This window comes from Schistocerca piceifrons, chromosome 4 (assembly GCF_021461385.2).
Source record: "Schistocerca piceifrons isolate TAMUIC-IGC-003096 chromosome 4, iqSchPice1.1, whole genome shotgun sequence".
NCBI lineage: Eukaryota > Metazoa > Arthropoda > Insecta > Orthoptera > Acrididae > Schistocerca > Schistocerca piceifrons.
In genome coordinates this window covers 222,228,946-222,246,380 of record NC_060141.1, presented here as the reverse complement: position 1 = coordinate 222,246,380, position 17,435 = coordinate 222,228,946, and the positions used below count along the sequence as shown (strand labels likewise).

Here is a 17,435-nt window from a genome sequence, read left to right as displayed (position 1 = left end):
TGTCGCCACCAGCGCGAACCTTGTGTGAATGCTCTGAAAAGCTAATCATTTGCATATCACAGCATCTTCTTCCTGTCGGTTAAATTTCGCGTCTATAGCACGTCATCTTCGTGTTGTAGCAGTTTTAATGGCCAGTAGCGTATATGTAAGAAATGTATACTGTTAAGATATGAAATGTTATTATGAGTGATATTATTTGCATAATGATTATGTGTAAAATATCGCATGTTCGATCTGTGGGAGGGGGGAATGTGTAGTGATTCGGGAATTTCTGTGTAAATTCTAGAACCATTCCACCTTCTGCCATCTTGAACACACGATATTCTAGATATGAGTGTAGGATGATAGAATTCTATCTGCCGGCCGGTGTAGCCGAGCGGTTCTAGGCACTTCAGTCTGGAACTGTGCGACCGCTTGCTACGGTCGCAGGTTCGAATCCTGCCTCGGGCATGGATGTGTGTGATGTCCTTAGGTTAGTTAGGTTTAAGTAGTTCTAAGCTCTAGGGGACTGATGACCACAGATGTTAAGTCCCATAGTGCTCAGAGCCATTTCTTTTTTGTGCGACCGCTACGGTCGCAGGTTCGAATCCTGCCTCGGGCATGGATGTGTGTGATGTCCTTAGGTTAGTTAGGTTTTAGTAGTTCTAAGTTCTAGGGGACTGATGACCTCAGATGTTAAGTTCCACAGTGCTCAGAGCCATTTGAACCATTTGAATCCTGCCTACCCGGCGTCACATGTTTGTGTGTGCAGGTTCAAAATCAGTCGCGGGAAGAAAGTAGACGCGGCAGTCGGACGGCAACGACAAGTACCTGTCGGGCAGTCCATAGATGTTTTACTGAGTGTATAAGGAAGAACCGTAGAGTTTCCATGCAACACTGTGCTTATTGTGTCACTGACTATTGTTATAAAAACAAGAACAGTTGAAAAAGTGCTTTTGTTGACTCTTGACACAGCCTTGTTATAGGCAAGACTCATTTTATCATTCATGTTTAGACAGTTCACGGTATCCAAGCCAACTTTCTTCTAACTGTAACTTAATTTGTTTCTAACATCCGATTGTATCAGAGACTTACAGAAAGTTACATATTTATGTGGAAAGTGAGAATTTTATTGTGTAAGGAGATCAAATACATCGTTAATTGACGACAAGTAAATTTTATATGTCTCCTTATTTCATAAGCAGAAAGAGGCTTAAAAGTTCCTGGACCTAGCGTTACTCAAAAAAATGGTTCAAAGGGCTCTGAGCACTATGGGGCTCAACATCCGGGGTTATCAGTCCCCTAGAACTTAGAACTACTTAAACCTAACTAACCTAAGGACATTACACACATCCATGCCCGAGGCAGGATTCGAACTGCGACCGTAGCGGTCGCGCGGTTCCGGACTGAAGCGCCGAGAACCGTAGCGTTACTCGACGGAGAAATCAAGAGTGTTTGCAGCAGCCGGCCAGCCGGTAGAGAAGAGTGGCTGCAAATCCCAAGTAAGCCTTCTCGTAAAGAAGTGGAAGGTGGTTTGGGAGGAATAAATCGATATAACCATGATCCACACTAACACTTTAAGTAGTTACAACGTTAGATAGTAGATTATGATTTACAAGATCAAACGCTTTGGAAAGGTCCAAAAACATCTCAGAGATCAGTTCCTTGTCCTCAATAGTTCGGTAAACAAGTTGTAGGAAATTTAAGAGAGCTGTTTGTGTAGATTTGCCTTTTCTGAAATCATTCTGTGCGTTTGCCAGAATTTTATTTCATTATATACATTTATTGTTATAGGCAACGGCCTTGCCGCAGTGGATACACCGGTTCCCGTGAGATCACTGAAGTTAAGCGCTGTCGGGCGTGGCCGGCACTTGGATGGGTGACCATCCAGCCGCCATTTTTAGGGGTGCACTCAGCCTCGTGATGCCAATTGAGGAGCTACTCGACCGAATAGTAGCGGCTCCGGTCACAGAAAACCATCATAACGACCAGGAGAGCGGTGTGCTGACCACACGCCCCTCCTATCCGCATCCTCTCTGAGGATGACACGGCGGTCGGATGGTCCCGATGGGCCACTAGTGGCCTGAAGACGGAGTGCACATATATATATATTGTTGGAAGTGCAGCGATCTGTCATATATTATTCATTCAGTTATTTTCGAAAATACAAATGAAAACGATAGTGACCTGAAATTTGTCACCACTTTTATAAACAAGTATCACTGGTGACTGCTTAAGTTTACTTGGGAACGCGCCAGTTTCAAAGGAGTCATTGATTGTGTCCACAAGTTGAGAGACAACATTATCGGTACTATATTTAATAATTTTGTCACGAATACCATCAAATTCGCAGGTCAATTTGTTTTTTAGTTTACTGATACACCTACATCTACAAGGCTACTCTGCAATTCAAACTTAAGTGCCTGGCAGAGGGTTCATCAAACAATTTTCATACTACTTCTCTACCATTCCACTCTTGAATGGCGCATGGGAAAAAGGACCACCTAAATCTTTCCGTTCGAGCTCTGATTTCTCTTATTTTATTATGATGATGACTCCTCCCTACGTAGGTGGGTATCAACAAAATATTTTCGCACTCGGAAGAGAAAGTTGGTGATTGAAATTTCGTATACAGATCTCGCCGCAAAGAAAACCGCCTTTGTTTCAGTGACCGCCATCCCAACTCGCGTATCATATCAGTGACACTCTCACCCCCTATTGTTCGATAACACGAAACGAGCTGCCCTTCTTTGCACTTTTTCGATGTCCTCCGTCAATCCTGCCTGGTAAGGACCCCACACCGCGCAGCAATATTCCAACAGAGAACGGACAAGTGTAATGTAGGCTGTCGCTTTAGTGGGTTAGTCACATCTTCTAAGTGTTCTGCTAACAAAGGGCAGTCTTTGTTTCGCGGTCCCCACAATATTATCTATGTGGTCTTTCCCATTTAAGTTGCTCGTAATTGTAATTCCTAGGTATTTAGTCAGATTGACAGCCCTTAGATTTGTGCGATTTATCGCATACCCAAAATTTATCGGATTTCTTTTAGTACCCATATGGATGACCTCGCACTTTTCTTTGTTTAGTGCCAATTGCCACTTTACGCACCACACAAAATTCTCTCTAGATCATTTTGTAATTGGAATTGATCGTCTGATGATTTTACTAAACGGTAAATTACAGCATCATCTGCAAACAGTCTAAGGGGGCTGCTCAGATTATCACCTAGATCATTTACGTAAATCAGGAACAGCAGAGGGCCTATGACACTACCTTGAGGAACGCCAGATATCACTTCTGTTCTACTCGATAATTTACCGTCTATCACTACGAACTGTGACCTCTCTGAGAGGAAATCACGAATCCAGTCACAAAACTGAGACGGTACTCCATATGTACGCAATTTGATGAATAGTCGCTTGTGAGGAACGGTATCAAAAGCCTTCTGGAAGTCTAGGAATATGGAATCGATCTGAGATCCCTTGTCGACAGTACTCATTACTTCATGGGAATAAAGAGATAGCTGTGTTGCACAAGAACGATATTTTCTGAATCCCTGTTGATTATGTGTCAATAAGTCATTTTCTTCAAGGTGATTCATAATGTTCGAGTACAGCATACGCTTCAAAATCCTACTGCAAAATGGAGGTCAGTGATATGGGTCTGTAATTCAATGGGTTACTTCTATTTCCTTTCCTGTATATTGGTGTGACCTGTGCTACTTTCCAGTCTTTAGGAACAGACCTTTCGTCAAGTGAGCGGTTGTATATGATTGCTAAGAAAGGCTCTATTGCGTCTGCATACTCTGAAAGGAACCTGAATGGTATACCATCTGGACCAGAAGACTTGCCTTTCTTAAGTGATTTGAGTTGTTTCGCAACACCTGAGATATCTACTTTTATGTGACACATGCTAACAGCTGTTCTGGTTTTAAATTGTGGAATATTTACTTCGTCTTCATTCGTGGAGGAATTACGGGAAACTGTATTTAGTAACTCCGTTTTAGTGGCACCATCATCGGTAACATTTCCATCGCTATCGCGCAGGACGGTATTGACTGTTTTTTGCCACTGGTGAACTTTATATACGACCACAATCTCTTTGGGTTTTCTACCATATATTGAGACAATGTTTCATTGTGGAAACTTTTAATAGCATCTCGCATTGACGTCCGCACTAAATTTCGTGCTTCCATGAAACTTAGCCAGTCTTGGGGCTTTTGCGTTCTTCTGAATTTGGCATGCTTTTTTCGTTGCTTCTGCAATAGTGTTCTGACGTGTTTTGTGTACCATGGTGGATCAGTTCCGTCTCTTATTAACTTGTGTGGTATGAATCTATCTTCTGCTATCGATACTGTATCTTTGAATTCGAGCCATATCTGGTCTAGACTTACATAATTAGCTTGGAAGGAATGGAGACCCTCTCTTAGGCATGCGTCAAGCGAATTTTTATCTGCTGTTTTAAATAGATATATTTTGCGTTTATTTTTAGTGGTTTTAGTTGATATGGTTTTGAGCCTCACTAAAATGACCTTGTGTTCACTAATCGCTGTATCCATCATGACGCTCTGTACTAGATCAGGATTATTTGTGGCTAAGAGGTCAAGTGTGTTTTCGCAACCATTTACAATTCGTGTGGGCTCATGAACTAATTGTTCAAAGTAATTCTCAGAGAAAGCATTTAGTACAATTTCGGAAGATGTTTTTTGTCTGCCACCGGCTTTGAACGTGTATTTTCGCCAACAAATCGAGGGTAGATTGAAGTCTCCACCAATTATAACTGTATGAGTGGGGTACTTATTTGTAATGAGATTTAAGTTTTCTTTGAACCGTTCAGCTATTATATCACCAGAGTCGGGTGGTCGGTAGAAGGAGCCAATTATTATTTTGGTACGGCTTTTGAGTATAACCTATAACCATAGTAATTCGCAGGAACTATCTATTTCAACTTCACTACAAGATAAATTTCTACCAACAGACACAACCACACCACCACCTACGTTATTTAATCTAGTCTTTCTGAACACGCTTTGCGCCTGTGTAAATATTTATCCGGCTTTAGCCACCTTTCTGTTCCTATAACGATTTCAGGTTCAGTGCTTTCTATCAGCGCTTGAAGCTCTGGTACTTTTCTATCACAGCTACGACAATTTACAACTACAATACTGACTGTTGCTTGGTCAATTCTTGTCGTTTCTTTGCCATGTACCCATTGAGACTGGAGCCCTTTTTGATCTTTCGCGAAACTATCTAACCTAAAAAACCGCCCAGTCCACGCCACACAGCCCTGCTCCTTTGTAGCCGCCTCCTGTGTGTAGTGGACACCAGACCCATTTAGCGGAACCCGAAACCCCACCACCCTATGGCGCAAGTCGAGGAATCTGCAGCCTACACGGTCGCAGAACCGTCTGAGCCTCTTGATTCAGACCCTCCACTCGGATCTGTACTAAAGGTCCGCAGTCGGTCTTGTCGACGGTGCTGCAGATGGTGAGCTCTGCCTTCATCTCGCTAGCAAGACTGGCAGTCTTCACCAACTCAGATAGCCGCCGGAAACCAGAGAGAATCTCTTCCGATCCATAGCGACACACATCATTAGTGCCGACATGAGCCACCACATGCATGTTGGCTGCACCCTGTACCCTTCAAGGCATCCGGAAGGACCCTTTCCACATCTTGGATGACTCCTACCGGTATGCACACGGAGTGCACATTGGCTTTATTCCCATCCTTAGCTGCCATATCCCTAAGGAGCTCCATCACACGCCTAACATTGGAGCTCCCAATGACAAGCAATCCCACCCTCTGCGCTTGTCCGGACCTCTCAGGAAGACCGCCCTTGCTGGCTCAGAAGTTCTTTCAGTAGTGGGCAGTACCTCAAAACTGTTGCGGAGACGTAAGGGTACAGCCTTGCGGCCAGCACCAACTTTCGCCTTCCGCCCAGCGATTCGCGACCCCGCTACGGTTCGTCAGTCACCGTCTGGCAAGTGTCGACCGGCAAAGACGTCCGAATCCGAGGGCGCAGTGGCATCAGAGATCCCAGGCGATGCTACAGGTTCCAGAGGCGCCAAGGCGCTCGCCTCGGTGTGTCCCAATGTCACTGCGGCCCAGGGCAACAGCCTGGAGCTTGTCGACCGCGGCCAACACAGCTTCCAGCTGTTAACGGACGATGGCAAATTCCCCCTGAATCCGTACACAACAGGCGCAGTCCATATCCATCCCTAACAATTTTTTTCCTCTCTTTTACCTCACAAGCCGTTCAAAACAAACAGATGACTGACGACTACGCGAATTTACACTATTCCTTTTCTTTTATTTATTGGGCAGGTAGGTTAGAAAATTTAAAAAGGGAAATGGATAGGTTAAAGTTAGATATAGTGGGAATTAGTGAAGTTCGGTGGCAGGAGGAACAAGACTTTTGGTCAGGTGAATACAGGGTTATAAATACAAAATCAAATAGGGGTAATGCAGGAGTAGGTTTAATAATGAATTAAAAAATAGGAGTGCAGGTAAGCTATTGCAAACAGCTTAGTGAACGCATTATTGTGGCCAAGATAGACACGAAGCCCACGCCTACTACAGTAGTACAAGTTTATATGCCAACTAGCTCTGCAGATGACGAAAAAATTGATGAAATGTATGATGAGATAGAAGAAATTATTCAGGTAGTGAAGGGAGATGAAAATTTAATAGTCATGGGTGACTGTAAATCGACTGTAGGAAAAGGAAGAGAAGGAAACGTAGTAGGTGAATATGGAATGGGTGTAAGAAGTGAAAGAGGAAGCCGCCTGGTAGAATTTTGCACAGAGCATAACTTAATCATGGCTAACACTTGGTTCAATAATCATGAAAGAAGGTTGTATACATGGAAGAAGCCTGGAGATACTAGAAGGTTTCAGATAGACTATATAATGGTGAGACAGAGATTTAGGAACCAGGTTTTAAATTGTAAGACATTTCCAGCGCCAGATGTGGACTCTGACCACACTCTATTGGTTATGAATTGTAGATTAAAACTGAAGAAACTGCAAAAAGGTGGGAATTTAAGGAGATGGGACCTGGATAAACTGAAAGAACGAGAGGTTGTACAGAGTTTCAGGGGGAGCATAAGGGAACAATTGACAGGAATGGGGGAAAGAAATACAGTAGAAGAAGAATGGGTAGCTTTGAGGAATGAAATAGTGAAGGCAGCAGAGGATCAAGTAGGTAAAAAGACGAGGGCTAGTAGAAATCCTTGGGTAACAGAAGAGATACTGAATTTAACTGCTGAAAGGAGAAAATATAAAAATGCAGTAAATGAAGCAGGCAAGAAGGAATACAAACGTCTCAAAAATGAGATCGACAGGAAGTGCAAAATAGCTAAGCAGGGATGGCTAGAGGACAAATGTAAGGATGTAGAGGGGTAAGATAGATACTGCCTACAGGAAAATTAAAGAGACCTTTGGAGATAAGAGAACCACTTGCGTGAATATCAAGAGATCAGATGAAAACCCAGTTCTAAGCAAAGAATGGAAAGCAGAAAGGTGGAAGGAGTATATAGAGGGTCTATACAGGGGCGATGTCCTTGAGGACAATGTTATGGAAAGGGAAGATGAGTTAGATGAAGATGAAATGGGAGGTATGATACTGCGTGAAGAGTTTGACAGAGCACTGAAAGACCTAAGTCGAAACAAGGCCCCGGGAGTAGACAACATTCCATTAGAACTACTGACAGCCTTGGGAGAGCCAGTCCTGACAAAACTCTACCATCTGGTGAGCAAGATGTATGAGACAGGCGAAATTCCCTCAGACTTCATGAAGAATATAATAATTCCAATTCCAAAGAAAGCAGGTGTTGACAGATGTGAAAATTACCGAACTATCAGTTTAATAAGTCACAGCTGCAAAATACTAACGTGAATTCTTTACAGACGAATGGAAAAACTGGTAGAAGCTGACCTCGGGGAAGATCAGTTTGGATTCTGTAGAAATGTTGGAACACGTGAGGCAATACTGACCCTATGACTTATCTTACAAGAAAGATTAAGGAAAGGCAAACCTACGTTTCTGGCATTTGTAGACTTAGAGAAAGCTTTTGACAATGTTGACTGTAATACTCTCTTTCAAATTCTAAAGGTGGCAGGGGTAAAATACAGGGAGCGAAAGACTATTTACAATTTGTACAGAAACCAGATGGCAGTTATAAGAGTCGAGTTACATGAAAGGGAAGCAGTGGTTAGGAAGGGAGTGAGACAGGGTTGTAGCCTCTCCCCAATGCTATTCAATCTGTATATTCAGCAAGCAGTAAAGGAAACAAATCAAAAGTTCGGAGTAGGTATTAAAATCCATGGAGAAGAAATAAAAACTTTGAGGTTCCCCGATGACATTGTAATTCTGTCAGAGGCAGCAAAGGACTTGGAAGAGCAGTTGAACGGAATGGACAGTGTCTTGAAAGGAGGGTATAAGATGAACATCAACAAAAGCAAAACGAGGATAATGGAATGTAGTCGAATTAAGGCGGGTGAGGAAATGAGACACTTAAAATAGTAAAGGAGTTTTGCTATTTGGTGAGCAAAATAACTGATGATGGTCGAAGTAGAGAGGATATAAAATGTAGACTGGCAAAGGCTAGGAAAGCGTTTCTGAAGAAATTTGTTAACATCGAGTATAGATTTAAGTGTCAGGAAGTCGTTTCTGAAAGTATTTGTATGGAGCGTAGCCATGTATGGAAGTGAAACATGGACGATAAATAGTTTAGACAAGAAGAGAATAGAAGCTTTTGAAATGTGGTGCTACAGAAGAATGCTGAAGATTAGATGGGTAGATGACATAACTAATGAGGAGGTATTGAATAGAATTGGGGAGAAGAGGAGTTTGTGGCACAACTTGACCGGAAGAAGGGATCGGTTGGTAGAACATGGTCTGAGGCATCAAGGGATCACCAATTTAGTACTGGAGGGCAGCGTGGAGGGTAAAAATCGTAGAGGGAGATCAATAGATAAATACACTAAGCAGATTCAGAAGGATGTAGGCTGCAGTAGGTACTGGGAGATGAAGAAGCTTTCACAGGAAAGAGTAGCATGGAAAGCTGCATCAAACCAATCTCAGGACTGAAAACCACAACAACAAGAACATTCTTTTATTTTCTCATACTGTGCTGATATTGGCTTCTGAGCAGCTTCCTTGTCACTTGTTCGCTCCATAGCATGCATATTTACTGTTACGTTTTCTATTATTTTGCCATTTTGTAAGCATTCAGTTTCGATGATTGACTGATCTAAGTGCTGTGTCGTTTGGATTGCAGCATCTGTGTTGCGTTTAACAGCATTCAAAGAAAAATAACCAATAAATGCGCAAGGTGTCGAAAGTTAGGATGTTCATGTGCTCTTTGAGCTCTTACACAGCAGCTGTCACTGGTTCTGGAATAACTCATCTTTAAGAAAGAAAGTCGTCATTGTGCAAAAACGTGCTGTAAGAATAATATGTGGTGCTCACCCACAATCTTCTTACAGACGTCTGTTTAAGGAGTTGGGCATTCTGACTATTGCTTCACAAGTTTCTTCTAAATAAGACACTCTTTGAGTTCTAAAGGAACAGTGATGTACCAAATCGCAATACCTGAAGGAAAAACAACATTCATCACTCCACATTAAGGGTGTCTTTAGCACAAAATGGAGTGTACAATGCCTCTACAAAAATTTTTGATCATTTACCCAGTGATATAAAATGTCAATCAGATAGCAAAGAAAAATTTGAAAACAAAGTGAGGAAGTTTCTCATTGACAACTGTAAAAGAATATATATATATAACTTAGAAATGTTCAGAATATCACCACATGCATAATTAATTTGTAATGTGAATGTAAAATGACTTGTTCCACATCATTACGATCTATCTTGCAAAATGTTCCATGTAACGAACTAAAAAGCTAAATACTTCATAAGCCACCTTAAACCCTGTGGCAAAGGCTAATTCTAATACCACTTCCATTTCTTCCTTTCCTGTTCTATTTGCAAATGAAATACAGGAAGAAAAAGTGTTGGTCAGCCTTCACACAGGCTCTTAAGTTATCTTATTTTATCGTCACAGTCATTTTACAAGAGGTATGTGGGAGGAGTTAATACTTGGTTTTACTTTCTTTGGCACAGACTAAGAAATTCAACAATAAACATATCTTATGATCCACTACATCTATCTTGTAATCCCTACCACTGCAGTCTGATAAGCATTTCTATAAACCTCGTACAGTTTCTAAATGAATCCTTCTTGAAACATACCATTCTTCTTTGAGTCTTCTGTTTCATATACATAGTTCATATCTAGTAATGGCCCCAGACTGCCAAGCACATATATAAGTGCAACCTTCAGTGACTTATTCCGCCAATTAATGTGTAACTTAATGCTCTGCTTCATAACATTATTTATGAACATGAGGGGGAATGAATCAATGAATGGACAGATGGATGGATGGTAGCTTAATAAATATACATTATAAAAGTAAGTGTACAATGTATTCATCGATAAAACTCAGGAATGAGTCCCAGTATGATCAAGGGAGTTATATGTTGTGGTACCACTCTATTCCCTATCCATGAATAAGGTTCCCGTTTTTACCTGAAGGGCGTGCTTTTGAAGATATAAGGGCTGGCATGTTTCACCCTCTAGAAATTTCGAGAGTATTCGAGAACATTCCAGAATATTTGAGAGTATTCGGGAGCATTCCACGACATTCCGGAATGATCCCCAATGGTCTTTGATGTTCTGAAATAGTCTGGAACATTTAGGAAGATTCTAGAATGTTCGGGAACATCCCAGATCACTGTAGAACATTGTGGACCATTATTCGATGCCTTTTCAATGTGTTCTGGAATTTGCCACTGGAATAATGCAAGACCCGTCGTGGGTTTTAACATCAGTTTCTTATCAGTTATGAAGGAAGGTGCCGAAAAAGTACTGCAGTAATTGTATAAAAACCAACAGTGAAGCGTGAGTAGTCAAAGTGATACAGTGACAATATAAACCGAAAATAACGTGTGAAACGGAAGTGTACTTAGTGTAAGTGTTGATAAAATTTTGATTTATATTTTAGACAATGCCCAAACGTAAAAGAGAAGCAGATCTTGCAGTTATGAAGTAAAACGGCGACACGTTGTGGCGTCTTCTGTCATCGTCCAGCGCCGTGACATGCGCGGGTGTTTGAAAGTACAGGCAGCAAAACTTCGCCACTGAACTACAGATACGCTAAACACAAGCGACATTTGTTCTGTGATTTACTCTTTGATTGTGGTGTTCTGTTCCACGTTCTATTGTTCCACGCTCCTTGGCGAAAGCGTGAACCCAAGTGTGTACCGAAATTTTCTCACGCCTTCGCACGAGTATTATTGTCTGTTCCGCCCTCAGGGTTTCGTTAATAAATTGTTACATCAAGCTGAGACAAGCCCACTTCCTTTATTTAGCCTACAAGCACACACAGATGTTAAACCGTCGATCGCGATAATTCAAACCGGTACCGACACACGTTTAAATTCCCAACGAACGAGAATGAGCACCGTGAGAAGCGGAGAAACCGAAGAACATCGAAATGAACGGACTGGAGAATCAAGAATTGCGACACAGTCTTATAATAAAAGACCGCGAACTGAAGCGAGCCATGAAAATATCACCCTACGAGAAGTGCGGACGAGGACAACTGAACAGCACAACCTATTTTTCCAGTAAGACCCGACGAAAGAATATAACAAACACAAACACGTCGTAATCGGAAAAATGGATAACATCTGTCAATTTTGCAAAGCGAACAAATTCAATAGAGAAACACCAGGATTCTGTTGCATGAATGGAAAAATTCGATTAACACCACTGGAAGCACTTCCGCATGAATTTTTACATAACATGATTGGGGAAACTCCTGAATCAAAATATAAAAGCGTACAATGCCTGCTTCCAAATGACTGCTTTCGGTGTCTTTTCGATCAACACTAACAGAGATGAAATCGATCATGTTGTCTCCATCCAAGGATAAATTTATCACAACGTGAAATCAATATTACCACTACCCAACGAACACCACAAATTTCTGCAAGCATATTTCATCAGAAACGAAGAAGCAGAAAATTATTAACGATGCACAAGTATCAGTTGACTGAGACGGGGAGTAGCCCGAGATGTACAGAGGAGCTTACTCGAATATATATCAGCTGATTCACATATTCAAAACAGCATTAGACCGAATGATTTCTCATGACTATAAAGTTAAAATTCGAGCCGACAAAAGACTACAAGGAGAACACGAACGTCGAATTAATGCACCTCAGATATACGAAGTCGCCATCGTAATTGTGGACAATGAAACACAAGCCGTGACATAATTGTACAACGAAGAAAAGAAAGACTACAACAAATTGCAGAGACACACACCGTACATATGATGCCCTCAAGTATTCATTACTATTTCTGCACGGAGAGGACGGATGTCATTTTAATATCAAACAAATCCAACTGAAACAGGCGTAGAGAAAAACAAAAAGTCACCTCCAAGGAGTTCTACGCTTGCCGTTTAATGATAATAGACAATGAAACACACGGTCGCATTCTCAAAACGCGTCATTTATTTCAACAATTCGTGGTAGAGTTGTATGCAAAAATAGAAGCGGAACGGATGATGTCCGTAAGACTCAACCAGAAGAACTAAGCACGGAAGGATACATCCACCTTCAAGACCTCATCATAAATGACAGAAACATTTACGACATTGGAACAATGGTAATCTTACCGTCATCATACATAAGTCCGAGACATGCACGAATTCACTCAAGATGCCGTGACGTGCATAAGAAAATATGGTCGACCTGACTTCTTAATAACATTCACATGCAAGTCGTCGTGGCCGGAATTCAAAGAACAACTAAGATACGGACAATTCCACATGCATCAACACCACATAACAGCCGGAGTTCCCAAAAAAACAAATGAGATTTATTGAAGTCATCAGAAAACATCACATCCTTGGAACCGTTAGATGCTGGATGTACACAATCGAATGGCAAAACCGAGAACTGCCTCACTCACAAAATCACATATGACTGCACGACAAAATTCCTCGCACAGATACCGACAAAATCATCCAAGCTGAATTTCCCAACCCATAATAAGATATGGAACTGTACGACATGATCGCGAAAAAGATGATTCACGGACCATGTGGGCCATTAAACGACAGTTTGTCAATACTTAGACAACACGCAAATCGGAGTAGGTGGCTATCCCAAATACAGAAAATGAGCACCCAAAAACGGCGACTGCACAGCAAAAATACGAATAACAAGGCAGTGATGAACTGGAAATAGATAATCAATGGGTAGTACGATGTAACACACTACTTTGCACAATATTCCAAGCACACATAAACGTAGAATACTGCAATTCAGTTAAATCCATCAAAGGAAGTTGACATGGCAGTATTTCAAACAGCCAAAGGCAGTTAACAACAAAACAGAAACGTCGAGATCCTCATCTACCAAATGGGACAATACATCAACGGTAAAGAAGCAGCCTGCCGGATTTTCAGTTTTCCCATACACGAATACGAACCAACTGTGCAGCATCTAGCAGTAAATTTGGAGAATGGAGAGGGAGTTTACTCCACAAAAGACACCGCCAGAAACATTGCAAGCGAACCACCTCAGAACACAAAATTAACAGCTTTTTACCAACTGTGCTAAAATGATCCATTCGCGAAAACATTGTCTTCCTCCCTACCTATTAAATGAAGAACACAACAAGAAAAAACTTTCAACGACGGAAACAAGGAATTCCAAGAGAAGATCATTCAGGTATCATGAAAACTAGCGCACTAGGCCGAGTATACACCGAACAATACAGAATGTTTCTATCTCCAGATGTTGATACACGAAATATGGGAACCAAAAATTTTCACACATCCCATGACTGTTGACGGTTACTTGTGACAGATATACAGCATGACAATGCTTAGGACTATTGGGAAACGACAACCACTGGGAATTAACACTGCAAGAAGCCTTACTGACAGCCTCAGCTGAACAAATGAGAGAATTATTCGCCCTAATTCTAACAGCATGTAACCCATCGAAACCAAAACAGCTATGGGACTTCTTCAAAGAGTGCACGAATTCGACAAGCTCATCCTGAGCTGACCAATTCATCGACATCTTCAATGAAACATTCATTCACTTAGAAAACAAATGTTTAGCAACAAACAAACAGATCTTTAGTACAACTTGAGATGCAATCACCACGAAAAGATGCTATCAGTGTGATAAACTACGAAATTAAAAAGAAAAAAGTTGCAAAATCAACAAGCTACTTTAATACATTGCTCACAATAAACCACTCCTCAATGACAACCAAAAGGAAATTTACAATCTTATCAAGAATTATGTACTTGGACGCACCAGGCGGCACCGAAAAAATGTTTCCAATAAATCTATTGCTGGTGGAAATACGTGCAAAACAACACGTCGAACGTGCGCTGGCATCATCCGGTATTGCAGCCACAGTTTCAGAAGGAGGGTGAACTGCCCGTTCCGCCCTACAACTAGCGTTGAATACAGCCGAACAACAGTTCCCGGTATGTACAATTTCAAGAGCAAGTGGACGGGGTTAACTTCTAAAGCAAGATAAAATTATCTTTTGGGACGAATGCACAATGGCACATAAAAAAACGCTCAACGCCATGGACAGAACATTACAAGACTTGCGAGGAAGTCCTGAAGTGACGGGAGGAGAGTTAATCATACTCTCAGGAGACTTTCAGCAAACACTTCCAGTTATCCCCAAGACAATACCAGGAGACGACATCAACTCATGCTTAAAAGAAGTCACATCTCTGGCCACGCTTACAAATATGAGAGCTGAACTATCGAAAGACGAAACAACAGCGCATTTTGCTCAACTTTTACAAACAGGCGAAGACACATAGCCTATTGACCAGACGACAGGCCCATTAACTCAACAGCGACTTCTGCAACATAGCCGCTGCTGAAAACGAGATCGTCGACCTAATTTATCCAAAAAATGTTCACAATTATACCAATACGGACTGGCTATTTTAAAGGGCAGTTTTGGCAACTAAAAACTCCTGTCGGCAATATCAGCTTTAATATTCAAAAGAAAATTCCAGGTAAAGAGAGAATATACAAATCGATCGACACGATGGCAAACGTTGAAGAAAGTGTTAACTTCCCTACAGAATTTGCAAATAGCAGGAATGCCATTACACCGCCTTAGACATAAAATTGTATCTCCGTTCATACTACTCAGAAATCTCAACTCACCAAAACTTTGTAATGGAACAAGTACGAACACAGACAGCTATCGAATAACATCATCGCAGCCGAACTTAAGACTGGAAAGTACAAACGACACACATTATTTATCCCCAGAATACCACTGATCTCTACTGAACTGCCATTCTAATTTAAAAGACTGCAATTTCCAATCAGATTAGTCTACTGTTTTACAGTTAAGGAAGCGCAAGGACAAACTTTAAATGTTGCGGCATCGACATCAAAAACTCCTGCTTCTCTCATGATCTACTACAAGTAGCTTGCTCTCGAGTAGAAAATTCGAAAAATTTGTACGTATGCGCCTCAGAAAACAAAATGAAAAATGTTGTTTATAAACAAGTGTTGCAAATAGCTAGAATATGATTTCAATAAAAAAATTTACTTTAACAAATGCTGTAAATAGTTGGAATACATTTTCAACTTTTTTTGTTTTGTTTTACCTCTCATACTTAAAAGTTTCTCCTTTTATTCCATCTACCACACATTCTCATACCTCCTCCATGAGCGAAGCTGGGTACCCCAGCTAGTATAATTATAAGTAATAAAAAATAAAACAGAAAACTAGAAATATCTGTGGATTTTTACTATAAAAAATGACGAAATACGTTACTGAAATTTTTCGGTTTGAACCGAACTAAACCTCCACACACGTATAAATTTAAATTTGTTTAACCATCTTTAATCATTGTACATGCTAGTGATGTTGACACAGGTTGAAGAATGTAAACAATGCACCAAATTAATGACAGCAATACATGTTAGGTTACAATGATATGCCGCACAGGTGGTAAGTAAAGATAAAACCAAACAAATTTATAAACAAAGAGTCAAAGTGTAAGGTCTTCTTGTTTGACTCACAGATTCTCAATTGACTAACTTTCGTTTTGTAAAGGCGATTTTGAACACCTTTTTGATAGTCTTTACTGAAACTGCGTGTGAAGGAAGTGAACTAGAAAGTTTAGTGCCCAGGTATAAATAATTATTTTGTTTTTTCCTAAGTTGACGAACGGCATGTAAACTTTACTTTTTCGTTTTTACCTCGAGCCAAATAATTAATAAAACATATATAAATCTTGAAACTTTAACTCCCTTTTCATTTTATTTTTCATCCACATTCAACGTTGTTTCCTACATATTTGCTAGTAGCGTAAGAAAAAATATTGTATATCGATTTCTGAAATTTTTGTACTTACTTCTGTCTCATTACAGAACCATGGGGGGTGTGCATTTACCGAAATGCATGAACAGTATAACACCAGGAAGTAAACTAGTTTCATGGTCGGAAGATTAACAGCGGCAGCAGCGCAAATCCACAGTCTCCTTCTGCTGTAATCACGACAACTAACGATACGAAAAAGGCGTCGCTATTATTATAGTGTGTCGTTGGCGGTGACGTTGCGATGGAGGGGGGCTAGACAATAGCTGAGCGGCTATTGGCTGTGCACCCACTTCTTATCATCTCATGCCTCGATAGCGTTGAAAGTATACGGCGTGCCTTGTAATTCTGTGTACGTAAAACGAAGCGCGAGATTATACCGAAGAAAATTATCCTGCTACGCTTGTAACAATTGCACAGCAGCAGGAAAGAAAATAAACAAGATGGTGATAGCATTCACAAGACAAGAAAAAAGGAAGTTAAAACCATCAGTGTTGTCGCTCTCCGACCAGTTACATAAATGATTTTTGCCGTTACAAAGACTGGTATAGCGTGTGAAGAATGATTTCTTATAGGCCCCTGTGCGAACTTGCAGTAGTAATTTCCGGTTCTCTGTCTTTAGTGGCACAATGTTGCCCGGAAAATATCAATCGATTTTACTCTGAAGACAATTTTATTCTTCTTTCTTCACGCGAGATATTTACTCACATTTTAGTTAACTGAGATGTTTAACCATTTATCCAACTTCCACACGAAAAAAACACGTCAGAAAGAAATTCACGTCGCCCAGCCGGCCGGAGTGGCCGAGCGGTTGTAGGCGATTTAGTCTGGAACCGCGCGACAGCTGCGGTCGCAGGTTCGAATCCTGTTTCGGGCATGGATGTGTGTGATGTCCTTAGGTTGGTTAGGTTTAAGTAGTTCTAAGTTCTAGGGGACTGATGACCTCAGAAGTTACGTCCCATAGTGCTCAGAGCCACTCACGTCGCCCATCTTAGCGC

General features: G+C 41.0%; 1 protein-coding gene across 2 annotated transcripts in view; it reads right to left on the bottom strand.

Annotated features, from left to right (window-relative positions):
* LOC124796461 (multicystatin-like) overlaps positions 1–16,632 on the bottom strand; it is a 256,291-nt gene extending 239,659 nt beyond the window's left edge. Inside the window, exon 1 of one of the 2 annotated variants that reach the window (XM_047260685.1) lies at positions 16,475–16,632. In XM_047260685.1, the coding sequence (XP_047116641.1) occupies positions 16,475–16,558 (84 nt within the window). In that variant the 5' untranslated portion in view covers positions 16,559–16,632. The remainder of the gene's footprint in view (positions 1–16,474) is intronic. The other variant, XM_047260684.1, reaches the window with a different exon arrangement.
* Between the last annotated feature and the right edge of the window lie 803 nt (positions 16,633–17,435).